Below are 13,136 nucleotides of genomic sequence, written 5' to 3'. Positions count from 1 at the left end.
CTGGGTGTCTACCCAACCTACAGCTTCCCAACTTACTTCTCGAAGTAGTGGTCGCACCTGAAGAACCACCGTCCCCGAGTTTGCAGCATTTGTTCGTCTCGCAGCTTTCCCATTGAAATCCATTGGGCGCCCGAAGGCCCAAAAGCCCACTGCACCTGGCTGCCCCAGTGCCGCTGAGGGTGCACCAACTACCCTGTTCGACTTCCCCACTTGCTCTGAGTAAGTGACCAGGAGCTTTGCTCCCACTTCCGTGTGGCCTGCCTGCTAGCAGCTACCAACCAAAGGCCCCCTGCCCGCCATAGGCTAACATTGGGCCTACTCTCTCTCCACCCGGCTGCCCCTGTGTCGGTGAGGGTGTAACAGTACAAACCTGAACCTGGGAGACCCCTGAGTCTTACCCCAGAACCTTAACTCTGCCAGCAGAGTACTTACCTGAAAGCTGATAACTTACATTTTCTCCATAGGGTAACAACTGACTGGTTTTCACTTGGAAATTCTTCTAAGTGTCGAGTTTTGAAACTTTAAAATATTCAGTAAAAATCGTCCGATTAACGAAAACAAAATTACTCACCTGTTCTCCGGAGAGATCCCAGTGGTGGACTTAGGGACCCAGCACTGATCAGAAAAAGTCATTACAACTGTGAATTTTTTTTTTTTTTGTAAACAAATTTTATTCGTCAAAGACACATCCAGCGAAGCTCTGTGACCCAGAGACTTCAACCATATCAAAATACAACATACCAGCTTTGACATTTTTCTCATGAAGTATCGTATACAGACTACAAAAGAGACATGCAGAACCAAAGCAGTCCCCTCCCTTAAAAAAACATAACACCACCCCCCACCCCACTCCCCCACCCATCGCGCTGTCCATCCAGTCAAAGCAGCAGATCTATGCACAACTACTATTCTGTTCCGTCCATGACCCATACCCCCCAGACCCGGCTGTGCCTGGTACTCCAGTGTGCCATGCCTCTTTAAAGCTAGAGGGAGATGGTCCACCACCCACCCAACTATTCCTCCAATATGGGCTCTAAGTCCAGTCCCCTGTAGTCCGCCCAGCGCTTCCATATTTTATAATGTTTACGGGGGCAGCCCCGTGCCACATAGATGGGGGCCTCCAGTCCCATACAAAAATCGAGACCGGTCTTCCAGACAGATAGTGAAGGTGCGACTGTCGCCTTCCACGCCCTCGCTAGATCTCGCTTGGCTAGAGTAAAACCCAGGAGCATCAGATGGCGCTTATAGACATTGCCCCCTATATCCTCCATCACATGCAAGAGCACCAGTTTGGGGGACCGTGGGAGATCCCAACCCAGCACCTCTGACAGACAGGTCAAGACCCTCCGCCAGAACCTAGTTAACCCAGGGCAGTCCCATATCGTGTGTAGCAGCGTCCCCTCTGCATTCAGGCAACGGAGGCAATGCGGAGAGGCCACCAGGCCCGCCTTATACAACCTAACTCTAGTGAAATAGACTCTGTGCAGATACTTAAACTGGATGAGCCGAAGGCTCACAGCGACAGCCGCCCCGCGCGGCGAGGCCAGAGCCTCCATCCAGTCCTCCTCCTCCAGCTGACCCACATCCCCCTCCCAAACCTCACGGAGATGCTGCAACGACGGGGAGCAGTGAGTTACCAGGGACTGATATATTCTCGAAATCTTGTGGTCTCGTAGGTCCCCCATGAACACCTTCGCCTCAATTGGACTAAAATCGTCCAACTCCTCAAGACCCACCAGACTGGGGGAAAGAGCATGCCGGAACTGCAAGTATTTAAAGAATTGGGTACGCGGCATATGAAAGTCCTTCTGGAGCTCATGGAAGGATTTCAGAATGGGCCCCCTCATAACGTCACCCAGGGTGGAAATCCCTATCGCATCCCAGTCCCGAAATCCGGGGAGGGCCGCCAGCTGCGGCAGACACCCGTTTCTCCAGAGCGGAGTCTCCCCCGTGAGGCGATTCCACCAACCCATCTTCCGCAGCGCCTGCCTCCAAATCTGAAAGACCAGTTGCGTCACACTAGGTAGTAACCGTCGCAGCGGAGCGGAATAGAGGAGGGTATGTAGCGAGTGATCCCCCATTAGGCGGCGTTCAAGGCTATATGCCGGATCCGACCTGTCGCCATACCACCATTCATTCAGGACCAGCAGGTGGGATGCTATATAGTAGGAGAGAATATCTGAGGTGGCAAGTCCCCCACAAAATGTAGACTTAAAACATGTACGCAGCGCCACCTGCACTACCCCTCCACCCCAAAGGAACCGACCCAGTAGTGCGTTGACTTGGCGGAACCATCCCCCGGGAATAGGATATGGATGATTCTGCAGTTGGTAGAGCATCCGAGGCAGGGCAACCATTTTGAAGATGGCCGAGCGGCCATATATGGAGAGGGGCATGTGAGACCAGGCACGAACATCCTCTCGCACTCTGTTCCACACAGGCACCAGATTCCCCTCCCACGAGGTCAACCTAACGTCGGACAGGAGTACTCCCAAGTATTTCAACCCTCCACTCGCCACCTGAACCGCAGACGCCCAAGCACCCGGACCCGCCCCGCTCCCCAGAACACAACTGTGATTTTACGATAAGTTGATTTCACTCCATAGGATAACATTGCCTGGATTTTGCCAGAAATTCTTCTAAGTGTCGATTTTTGCAACATACAAATATTCCTTTAAAATCGCCTGTTTAACAAAAACGATTTCTTTCAACTGTTTACAGGAAATGCACCAGGGCTGAATCCAGGACCCAGCCCTGAGTAAGAAAAACGTTCGTAAAGTAATTCTATTGCAGTTTACTTAAAAATCCCATTGAGCTCAATCTTATAGGTATACAAAGTATTGTGTTGCCTAATGCAACCCCTGTACATTAGTGCATTCAAAGTCTGTTTTGACCATTGAAAGTATTCAACAACAGCATCTTATCTTGAGAAAGTATTTTATGCAAACCTATGGTTCTAAAATAAAACAGTATATTTTTTTATACAAACAATTGGCCTAGAGTTCAGTTCTTGAGTGTGTGAGACCATTTGCTGACTGAGTGTGTACATTAAATGCTATACACTGTCTTCTGATACCGCCTTACTGCTCGACCAAGCTACCACTTTAGAGAGTAAGATTCTATCTAACTTTAACCTATGCCAAACCTCTGGAGACCCTTGGACTCTATACACACTGTACCTCACTTTGGTGCAGTATATATAGAGCCAGTTTTTTACACCCCAGACTGAAAAATAGCAACTGAAAGCCTTTCGGCACAATCATACACACAAAATACCACAAAGACCATCCTACCAAACTTTCTTTACATTCATACAAAGTCACAAAAATATTTTTGAAACGTAAAACTGGGCAAATTCGAATTCTAACCACATACAAACACCAACAGAAGCGATTATTTACCAGTTTTGAACGATGGCCATTATTCTTGAAGGAGCAGGATTGTTTTTGCCGAGACAGACTGCATTACATAAAGGCACCATTTCCAGTTCTTTTTATTTTATATATAGCTTGAACTGTTTTTAAGTGCCTTTCTCAAACAAATATATTGTAAATAGACAGATTTATTAGGCTAATAAAAAAAAAAAATAGTAAATTTTGCTTTTACTGGACACATTTTCTTTTCTTTTATTGGCTTGGGAAACATGAAATTTCTAAAACATTGTGTTCCGGGGCCCAGGCATGTGTGTAGATTTTCTACCTTATATGAATATCAAACAGAATTCCATAACAAAGAAGCAGAGATTTGTACTAACTCATGTTTTGGATCCACTGCAAAACGTTATGACTGCAGTTGACCTACCTCACTTCGATATCTCTTGCACTCTATCCCAGTGAAATGCTTTGCACTGTCCTCCAAACTCCAGTATCCCCACTGTCCTTCTCGACTATCCCACTACATCGTTTCAACTCAAGGCATAAGTATGAGCTTACAAACAAAACTCACTATGCAGTATAAGATTGTCCAAATCAAAAACAGGGGGAGGAGGTACCAGGCACCACATTTGTTTACACTATTGCTTGTGGTACTGAAAGGGAGGTTCCACTCGATCAGCTGATATTGTTCTCCTGCCAAACATGTATGAATTCCTTTACAGAGCTCTAACCTCATCTTGCAATGACGAATTGGGAAAAACACCCATATTTACCCTCGAATCATGCTCTGAGAAGAAACCTTACTAGATTAATTTATTTTCTTCAGTTGAGAAAGTATTATAATCTACAATTCCATCACACGACAGAAGTAGAGAATGGGGCCAGGTATCTTGAAAGGGAGACTTTCCAGTTAGAGAAGAACTAATGGACTTTGTGGTGATCAACAAAGCAGTAAAAGGCAGATCTGGCCAGTAATGTTCATAGTGTGAAAATCTAGGTATTCAATAGTTTGTCCAAAGTTGTGGCTGCTTAAGTCAGTAAGAAAAGCTGGGATCACAGTTCCTTCTTTAAACTATATATCTTAGTCCATTCCCTTCCCATTCTTACCAGGCTTCTTCAGGAGCCAGGACCTCCGGCTTTGTAAACAAATTGAGGCACTGCTCTAAGGTGAAATGACCAGCCCGGGCAGCATCACTGGCAGATCCAGGGTCTTCCACACACTCTAGCTCCTTTGATTCGACCAACACAAACTCCTTCAAACGCTCGTTGTTCTTCCAGACTAAAGCAAGGGAACTATCTTCTGCCAAATCCAATGGAGTATCACCTGCAGCACAAGTACAAATACGCAAGAGATGAGGAAACTGCTAACGAAATTGTGAAACTACAAAAACACACTGAGACAATTACACACAGAGGCTTAAAAACCAAAGAGGACAGTCAGAGTAAAACCACGACACCGTATGAAAGAGTTCTCTCACAGTCCTGCCAATTATTATTCTGCTTTTTTGCCACCCAGAGTAGTCTGTCTCGCACGTGTATCAACATCTGATTGCTCACCAGCAAAAAGAACACTCCATGTTGCATGCATTAGTCAGTGGGAGGTTTGACACTTACCTTTGTCTTCTAACCTAACCTCCTTGTTGGTGGAATCGATGGCATTGATATAAAACTGCGTTGCATGTAGGTTCAACATTTTGGTTGACTGTTGATATCCAGGAACAGCAGCTGTAAAACAGGAAATGCATTATATGAGACTAGAAAATCGAACAATCTGAAGGAAGCTAAACAATAACTTATTTCATCTCCATTAATTTGAGAAAAATGAATCTCAACTTTGTGAATGTCAGAGCGAGGGAGAAACATTTGTACACAGACAAACCTGGTGTCATTGTGCTGCAAAACCTGAAAAAACTCCGATAACGCCAATAGTTTTTATTTTGCTTTTGTGTACTAAAATTGTCTGCAAGCTTCAGCACCAAACAATCAATCAATCAGGGTATTTATAAAGTGCGCTTCTCACCCGTGAGGGTCTCAAGGCGCTGAACACAAAAGAGATATAACAGGTCACAAGTAATACAAGATAAAAAAAATTTAAAAAATAAGAAAAAGCTATCCCACCCACACACACATCAGCCCAGCTGTACCTCGTGAAAGCTTCACTCACATGAGCATAAGGAGTGCCTTTTTAGGCTGGTAGGTACCCTGCACTAAATGCAGCAAAAAAAGCATTCTATAGGTAACTAGATGCATTTAGGCTGGTGACACAATTTGAAGAGCCTAAACCATCAGGTTAGCTAGACAACGCTCTCTATCGGGTGAATTAACCCAATTTGCTATTTTACCCAATTTAAAGATGCCTGAAGGTCTTTTCCTTAGAAGGATTATATACCAAAGTTTTGAAAACATGCATATTTTCTTTAGTATTAGGACAATTTTTGTTGTTTGTTTAGAGGGTTTTGTTGAGAATGGATTGGGCGTGTTGTTACCCAGAGAAAACTGCACTTTTTTCAAACTTGTACTGTGGCAGAACTGGAGGAGGGGACTGGAGCCCAGCAGATGGCGCTCCATTGATCCCCTTAGCTAGGTGATGCTAGTTATAGAGGAACATGTTCCTTACCTTTGGTAATACTCTTTCCAGTGGATACTCTTTCTAGCTACAGATTCTTCATCTTTAGAGTATACCAGAGGCACCAGACTTGATCCAGAAACAGTGCTCCAGTGTGCCGCTAGGTGGTGCAGTGACAGTTTGCATACATTTCATTCCACCCAAAGTAAGAGTCACATTTAAGCACATCCCCGTGCCGACATCAGTTTCTTCAGATATGAAGCACAAAGCAATTGTTGGTACCAGTGTGCAGAACTCTAATCTGGGACTGTTTCAGACGACAAACAGAGACTACTTCACAGAATAGGAAAATGGGAGGTCAGTGCGGAATCTTCCGTTTGATAGACTCTACACCAGAAAGAGCATTACTAAAGGTAATAACTTGTTCTTCTGATGGATATTTCGAACTGAAGATTCCTCACCTTTAGAATAGATACCAGGCCAGTACCTCCCGAAGGTGGAGAGCCTGTGGAGTGGGTTCAGACCAGAGCATCTTATACAACTGAACAGGCAAATTGTCCTGGCTGTCCAATCTGGCAGCCAAGGTTGTAGTGCTTCGTGAGAGTATGATCTGAAACTAATGTCGCAGCCTGACAGATGTCAGGGACAGGCCTGCTATGTGCCAACGTAGTAGTGGTAGTCTTAGCCCTGGTGGAAGGGGCTCTCAGACCTGGAGGATGCTTTTTGGCTAACACATAGCAGATCTTAATGCAGAGGACTATCCACCTATAAAGAGTCCTTTTCCGCACAGCCTTTCATCTCTTCTCCCCAGAGAACACCATGCAAAGCTGATTGTTCACCCAATGGTCCTTGGTACAATCAACATAAAAGCGTAAACCTCTTTTGGGTCCAAAAGATGTAGCCTGTCCTCTTTTGAGCAGTGATGCTTGGCAAAGAATGCTGGGAGAGGGATAGATTGCCCAACGTAGAAAGGAATCCCAACTTTCAGCAAGAGTCCTCAGCACCAGTTATAAAAAAAAAAAGTGGTGTAGAGCGGTTGGGCCTATAGGTTCAGAATGAGCAGTTGTGCATTGGCTTGAAGGGCGTACACATAACAAACATCAACACCAAGGTAAGGTCCCACTGGGGCATCAAAAACAGTTTGGGAGTGAATGTGTGCCAAAGTATAATAAATTGCATCACAACAGGTGATTTAAGCAAGGATGGGTGGTGCAGCCAAAGCAAAATGGCTGAAAGGCTCAGAAAGGAATATGCTACTTACCAGTATGCATCTGTTCTTGGCATGTAGAGCTGCAGAGTTGTACACTTAGCATAGATCGCCATCTGGTGTTGGGCCCGGATGTTTGCAGTTTGTTTTTCTTCTTGGACAGTCTTTGGAAGTCACGAGTTTGGTGACTCCTCCTTCGGTCCGTACTGCGCATGGGCTTCGGCTCCATCCTCAGATTGTTTTTCGCCAACAGGGAAATGATGGAGCGTAGTAATAACAGTGAGAAACCCATGTGTTGTATCTAAATAAGATGTACTGGAACGGATACAGGTAGCCGGGGAGGCGGGTGGGCGTGTACAACTCTGCAGCTCTACATGCCAAGAACAGATGCATACTGGTAAGTAGCATATTCCGTTCGAGGCATATGAGCTGCAGATTGTACACTTAGCATAGATTATATAGCAGTACCCAACCCTAGCGGCGACCACCGGTATCCGTTGCAGCTGTTTGAAAAAGTGTCTTTAGTACAGCCTGGCCCACCCTAGCTTGCTGCTTGGAATGCACATCTACACAGTAGTGTTTTGTGAAGGTGTGCGGTGTAGACCATGTGGCTGCCTTGCAGATGTCATCTAAGGGTATATTCCCTAGAAAAGCCATAGAAGCCCCTAACTTTCTTGTAGAGTGGGCTTTAGGGGGAACAGATAATGTTCTCTTTGCCTTTTGGTAGCAAATTTGTATGCATTTTACAATCCACCTAGCTATCCCTGATTTTGAAATGGGGTTGCCTTTATGTGGTGGAGAGAAGGAAACGAACAATTGTTTAGTCTTCCTGAAGGGTTGCGTTCTTTGTATGTAGTATAGTAACGCCCTTTTTACATCAAGCGTGTGTAAGGCCCTTTCTGCAACAGATTGGGGTTGCGAAAAGAAGACAGGTAATTCCACTGATTGATTGAGGTGGAAGGGGGAAATGACTTTGGGCAGAAACTTCGGATTTGTGCGAAGGATGACCTTGCTGTGATGCATTTGTATGTAGGGTTCCTGTATGGTGAACGCTTGTATTTCACCAACCCTTCTAAGGGAAGTGATAGCTACAAGGAAAGCTGTTTTCCAGGTGAGAAACTGTAGCTCACATTTGTGCATTGGTTCGAAGGGCGGACCCATTAGACGTGTAAGAACCAAATTTAGATTCCATACAGGGGAAGGTGGTGCCCTGGGAGGAATTACTCGTTTAAGGCCTTCCATGAAGGCTTTAATAGCGGGCACTCTGAAGAGTGATAAATGCTGCCTGTTTTGTAGATAGGCAGCGATCGCTGCTAGGTGTAGGCGTATGGATGAATATGCCAGGTTACACCTGTGAAGATGGAGCAGATAGCATATTATGTGCTGTATGGATGCATCTAGAGGGTTGATTGTATTGTTACGGCAGTAAATTACAAATCTTTTCCACTTTGCGGCATAGCATGCTCTAGTGGTAGGACGTCTGGCTTCCATGATGATGTTCATGCAATCAGGGGGAAGGTTAAGGTATCCGAATTCTAGGATTTCAGGAGCCAGATCGCCAGGTTGAGCTGAGCTGGGTCCGGGTGCCTGATTTCTCCATGGTTCTGGGTTAGGAGGCATGGGGATAGATGCAATTTTTGATGTGGTACCACTGACAGTTGTAGTAGCGTGGTGTACCACGGCTGCCTGGCCCACGTCGGAGCTACCAGAATGAGTGTGAGGGAGTGCTGTTGTAGCTTCCTGACCACTAATGGAATTAGTGGGAGAGGTGGAAAGGCGTATGCAAATCTGCCTGACCAGTTCATCCATATCGCATTGCCCTTGGACAATGGGTGTGGGTATCTGGCGGCGAAGCTTGGGCATTTTTTGTTTTCGTGGGTGGCGAAGAGGTCTATCTGAGGATGCCCCCACTGTTGGAAGAATGGGTGAAGAACTTGTGGATGCAGTTCCCATTCGTGTAGTTGTTGCGTTTGTCTGCTGAGCAGATCTGCCATGGTGTTTTGTACGCCTGGAACGTGCTGTGCCAGGAGAAAAATGTTTTGGGGAATTGCCCATCTCCATATGCTCTGGGCTAAGCGGGAGAGCTGGGGAGAGTGTGTCCCCCCCTGTTTTTGTATATAATACATCGCAGTCATGTTGTCTGTGCGAATGAGGACTGCTTTGCCCGAAATCTGTTTTTGGAAAGATTTTAGGGCTAGAAAGATCGCCAAGAGCTCCAGATGGTTGATGTGGAGCGATTTTTGCTGTGGCGTCCATAGACCTTGCATGGTGAGGTGTAGGAGGTGCGCTCCCCAGCCGGAGAGCGATGCGTCCGCTGTTAGAATCACCTGAGGAACCGGGTCCAGGAACGGCCGCCCTTTGGAAAGGTTTGTGGTGTTCCACCACTGCAGAGAGTGATGTGTGCGGCCGTCCACCAACACCAGATCCGTCAGCTGACCCTGGGCCTGGTTCCACTGTTGTGCTAGGCACTCTTGAAGTGGACGCATGTGGAGTCTTGCATGGGGCACTATGAAGATGCAAGACGCCATCATTCCTATGAGCTTCATAAACACTCTTGCTGGAAGAGAGTGTTGAGGAAGGAATGTTTTGCGTAAGGCTTGAATGCTTGTGATTCTGGCTGAGTTTGGATAGGCAATACCCTTGGAGGTGTCTATAGTGGCCCCGAGATATTGCTTTGTGTGAGATGGTATGAGGTGGGACTTTTGGTAGTTCACCGTGAAGCCTAGCTGGTGGAGCAGTTGGATGGTGCTGTTTGTATGCTGCACACATTGGTCGTAGGACGCGGCTTTTATCAGCCAGTCGTCCAGGTAAGGGAAGACGTGAATGTGTTGACGTCTGAGGTGTGCTGCTACTACTGCTAGGCATTTGGTAAACACCCGCGGTGCGGTGGTGACCCCGAAGGGGAGAACCGTGAATTGGTAATGTTGCCCGTCCACCACGAACCTGAGGTATTTCCTGTGAGAGGGGTGTATTGGAATGTGAAAGTATGCGTCTTTCAGATCCAAGGTTGTGAGAAAGTCTCCCTGGCAGAGGAGTGGGAGGACTTGCTGTAGGGTGACCATGTGAAAATGGTCTGAGTGTATGTAGGCATTTAGAGGCCGGAGGTCGAGAATGGGTCTGAGGGTCCCGTCTTTCTTTGGTATTAAGAAATATAGGGAGTAGACCCCTAGATTTTGTTGATTGACGGGGACCTGCTCTATAGCGTGTTTTTGGAGGAGTGAGAGTACCTCTTGTTTGAGCAGTGTGGAATGTTCTTGAGACATTGGACGGTGCCTTGGTGGGATATTGGGTGGGGTAGATGTTAGTTCGAGACAGTACCCTGACCGAATGATTTGGGTTACCCATTTGTCCGATGTTATGGACTCCCATACGTGGATAAAGTTTTATAGTCTGCCCCCGACCGGAGTGGAATGGTCTGGGGGGAGCGGAGGGGAGTCATTGTGCGGGGGGGGTGGCAGAACGGGTGTTGTTGGTTTTGCCCCTGCCCTTATTGTTGTTACCCCTGTAACCACCTCTCTGGTTGCCCTTTGAAAAGGTATTTTGAGGAGGGGAGTTGTAGGAGGTAGAGGCCTTATCGGTGGAGGAGCCTCTGCCTGTGCCACGAAAGGACGAGCGTCGAAAGGAACGTTTGGAGGCTTGTGTTTGGAGTGCCCCCATAGACTTTGCTGTGTCTGTGTCTTTCTTCATCTTTTCGAGCGCTTCGTCTACCTTTGGCCCAAAGAGTGTTTCCTGGTCAAAGGGGTGATTGAGTATGGATGCCTGGACTTCAGGCTTGAAACCTGAGATCCTGAGCCAGGCGTGGCGACGAAGCAGGACGCTGGTATTTATGGCCCTAGAAGCAGTGTCGGCTGCATCGAGGGCACACTTAATGGAGGTGTTTGTAATTAGTTTACCCTCCTGTATCAGGTCATGAGCCTTGTGCTTGTATTTTTCTGGAAGGTGCTGCATAAGAGCCTCTAGTTCGTCATAGTGTGCTCTATCATATCACGCAAGCAGTGCTTGTGTGTTCGCAATGCGCCACATGTTTGCAGCTTGGGAGGCGGTGCGTTTACCAGACGCATCCAGAAGTTTAGATTCTTTGTCTGGCGGTGGGGCATCTCCTGAGGATTGGGAGTTAGCCCGCTTTCTAGCTGTGGAGACAACTAGGGAATCTAGGGGAGCAGGGCCCTTGATGTAAGCAGGGTCTGTGGGTGCCGCCTTATACTTCTTCTCTATTCTAGGGTTCAGTACTCTGGCTCTGACAGGGTCTTTGAACACCTCTGTAGCGTGCTTGGTGACACCCTTAAGCATAGGTAAAATGGAAGTGGATTTGTCTTGTATATCAAATGTATCCAGTAGGAAGTCTTCTTCTACTGGTTCACTGTGCATGTCCACCCCATGGTAGTGTGCTGCTCTCTGCACTAAGTGGTGAAACCCTAAGGAGTCCTCTGGAGGAGACGGTCTTGATGGGTATAAGTCGTCCTGAGGTACATTGGGTATATCAGGGTTATTGTAATCCTCCCATGGATCTGGGGTCCCTGGTGGAGTGGGATCCATTGGGGCGTCCGCCGGGTAATTGTCCGGATCCCCATCATCCGGATCTGGGGATGGGGTCGGATCGTAGTGAGGTACAGGTGGCGGAGACCTGTGAGGTGGAGGTGGTGGAGGGGGTAGGGGAGGCGGTAGTGGGGAGGGCACTCTGAGGGGAGAAGTAGCAGAGTCCTTCCTTTTGGGTGGAGGAGGAGGAGCCGGAGCATCAAGGCGTCTTTTCTTGGTAGTTAAAGTCAAAAGCCCAGTCTTTGGATCTTTGGACAAAGTCTTTTGTAAAGGGTCTGGTGTAAATAGAGCCAATGGTGTCGAGTCGTCTGTCGGCACCGGTGATTTCGGAACCGGGGGTTTCGATGGTCTGTGTGCGCCATGCTTTTTTGAGGTCTCCGGGTGTTTCGGCGTCGAATGATGTTTCGGCGCCGGAGCATCGGTGCCGACAGATTTGTGTTTGTGTTTGGTCGGCACCGAGTGTCCAGACTTCGGCACCGGTGGTTTCGGAGTCGAGCTGGATTTTGCAGTCTTCGGTGCCGGATGCTGTTTTTCGGCACCGGGTGTCGGCTGGCTCGATCCCGAGCTGCCATGAGACTTTGGGAGCTTCGACACCGGGCCCGAAGGTGGGGTGATCGAAGTTTTGGTTTTGGTTTTGCCCAGGCCGGCAGGCGAGGGAGTAACCTGAGTCTCTTTGGTTTTCGGCGTGGGGGTAGGAGGGGGCATATTACTCACGGCCCGCTGCGCTGGTGTAATGTCCTCCACGTCGGAGTCGTCGGCCTCGGAAGCGCTGACGACGTCTTCCTCCTGCTCGGTGTGAGTTTGCCCCGAAGCTTCGGCGTCGTCTCCGAAGATGTCCGGTGGAGCTGCAGAGGATGAGTGCGCCATGGTGCGTCGAGCTCTTCGATCTCGGATGGTCTTCTTCGATCGAAAAGACTTGCAGGCGGGGCAGTCTCTGGCCTCGTGTTCCGGAGAGAGGCAAAGGTTACACACCTGATGGAGGTCGGTGTGGGGAAATTTAGACCCACATTTTGGGCACTTTTTGAACGGAGTCCTTTCCATCGGCCGGGACCGGAGTCGCGGAGGGCCCGAAGGCCGGTGTCGATGTACGGGATGGAGAAAGTGCCGCTTCGAGAGATGAAGATGATGAAGGAACTCGAAGAATCGAGGATTTTCCGTCGAGGCTGGAACCGTAGAAGTTCGAAGCCGGAGCACGAAGTATCACATCCGAGCCCGATGGCGGAAAAAAACAATCTGAGGATGGAGCCGAAGCCCATGCGCAGTACGGACCGAAGGAGGAGTCACCAAACTCGTGACTTCCAAAGACTGTCCAAGAAGAAAAACAAACTGCAAACATCCGGGCCCAACACCAGATGGCGATCTATGCTAAGTGTACAATCTGCAGCTCATATGCCTCGAACATAACCTTTAATAGAACCCAATGCAAAGTCTTGCTGCACCAAAGACAAACAAT

General features: G+C 47.9%; 1 protein-coding gene across 9 annotated transcripts in view; it reads right to left on the bottom strand.

The window, feature by feature from the left end:
- Positions 1–13,136, bottom strand: part of USP19 (ubiquitin specific peptidase 19) — a 638,025-nt gene that overhangs the window by 86,986 nt on the left and 537,903 nt on the right. For all 9 annotated transcript variants that reach the window (XM_085624327.1, XM_085624331.1, XM_085624330.1 and 6 more), the window contains 2 exons: positions 4,989–5,099; positions 4,482–4,698 (listed from right to left, as the gene is read on the bottom strand). In XM_085624327.1, the coding sequence (XP_085480453.1) occupies positions 4,482–4,698; positions 4,989–5,099 (328 nt within the window). The remainder of the gene's footprint in view (positions 1–4,481; positions 4,699–4,988; positions 5,100–13,136) is intronic.

This window comes from Triturus cristatus, chromosome 9, assembly GCF_964204655.1.
Source record: "Triturus cristatus chromosome 9, aTriCri1.1, whole genome shotgun sequence".
Classification (NCBI taxonomy): Eukaryota; Metazoa; Chordata; class Amphibia; order Caudata; family Salamandridae; genus Triturus; species Triturus cristatus.
Note: the sequence above shows the minus strand (reverse complement) of the source record. Positions and strands in the feature narration are given on the sequence as shown.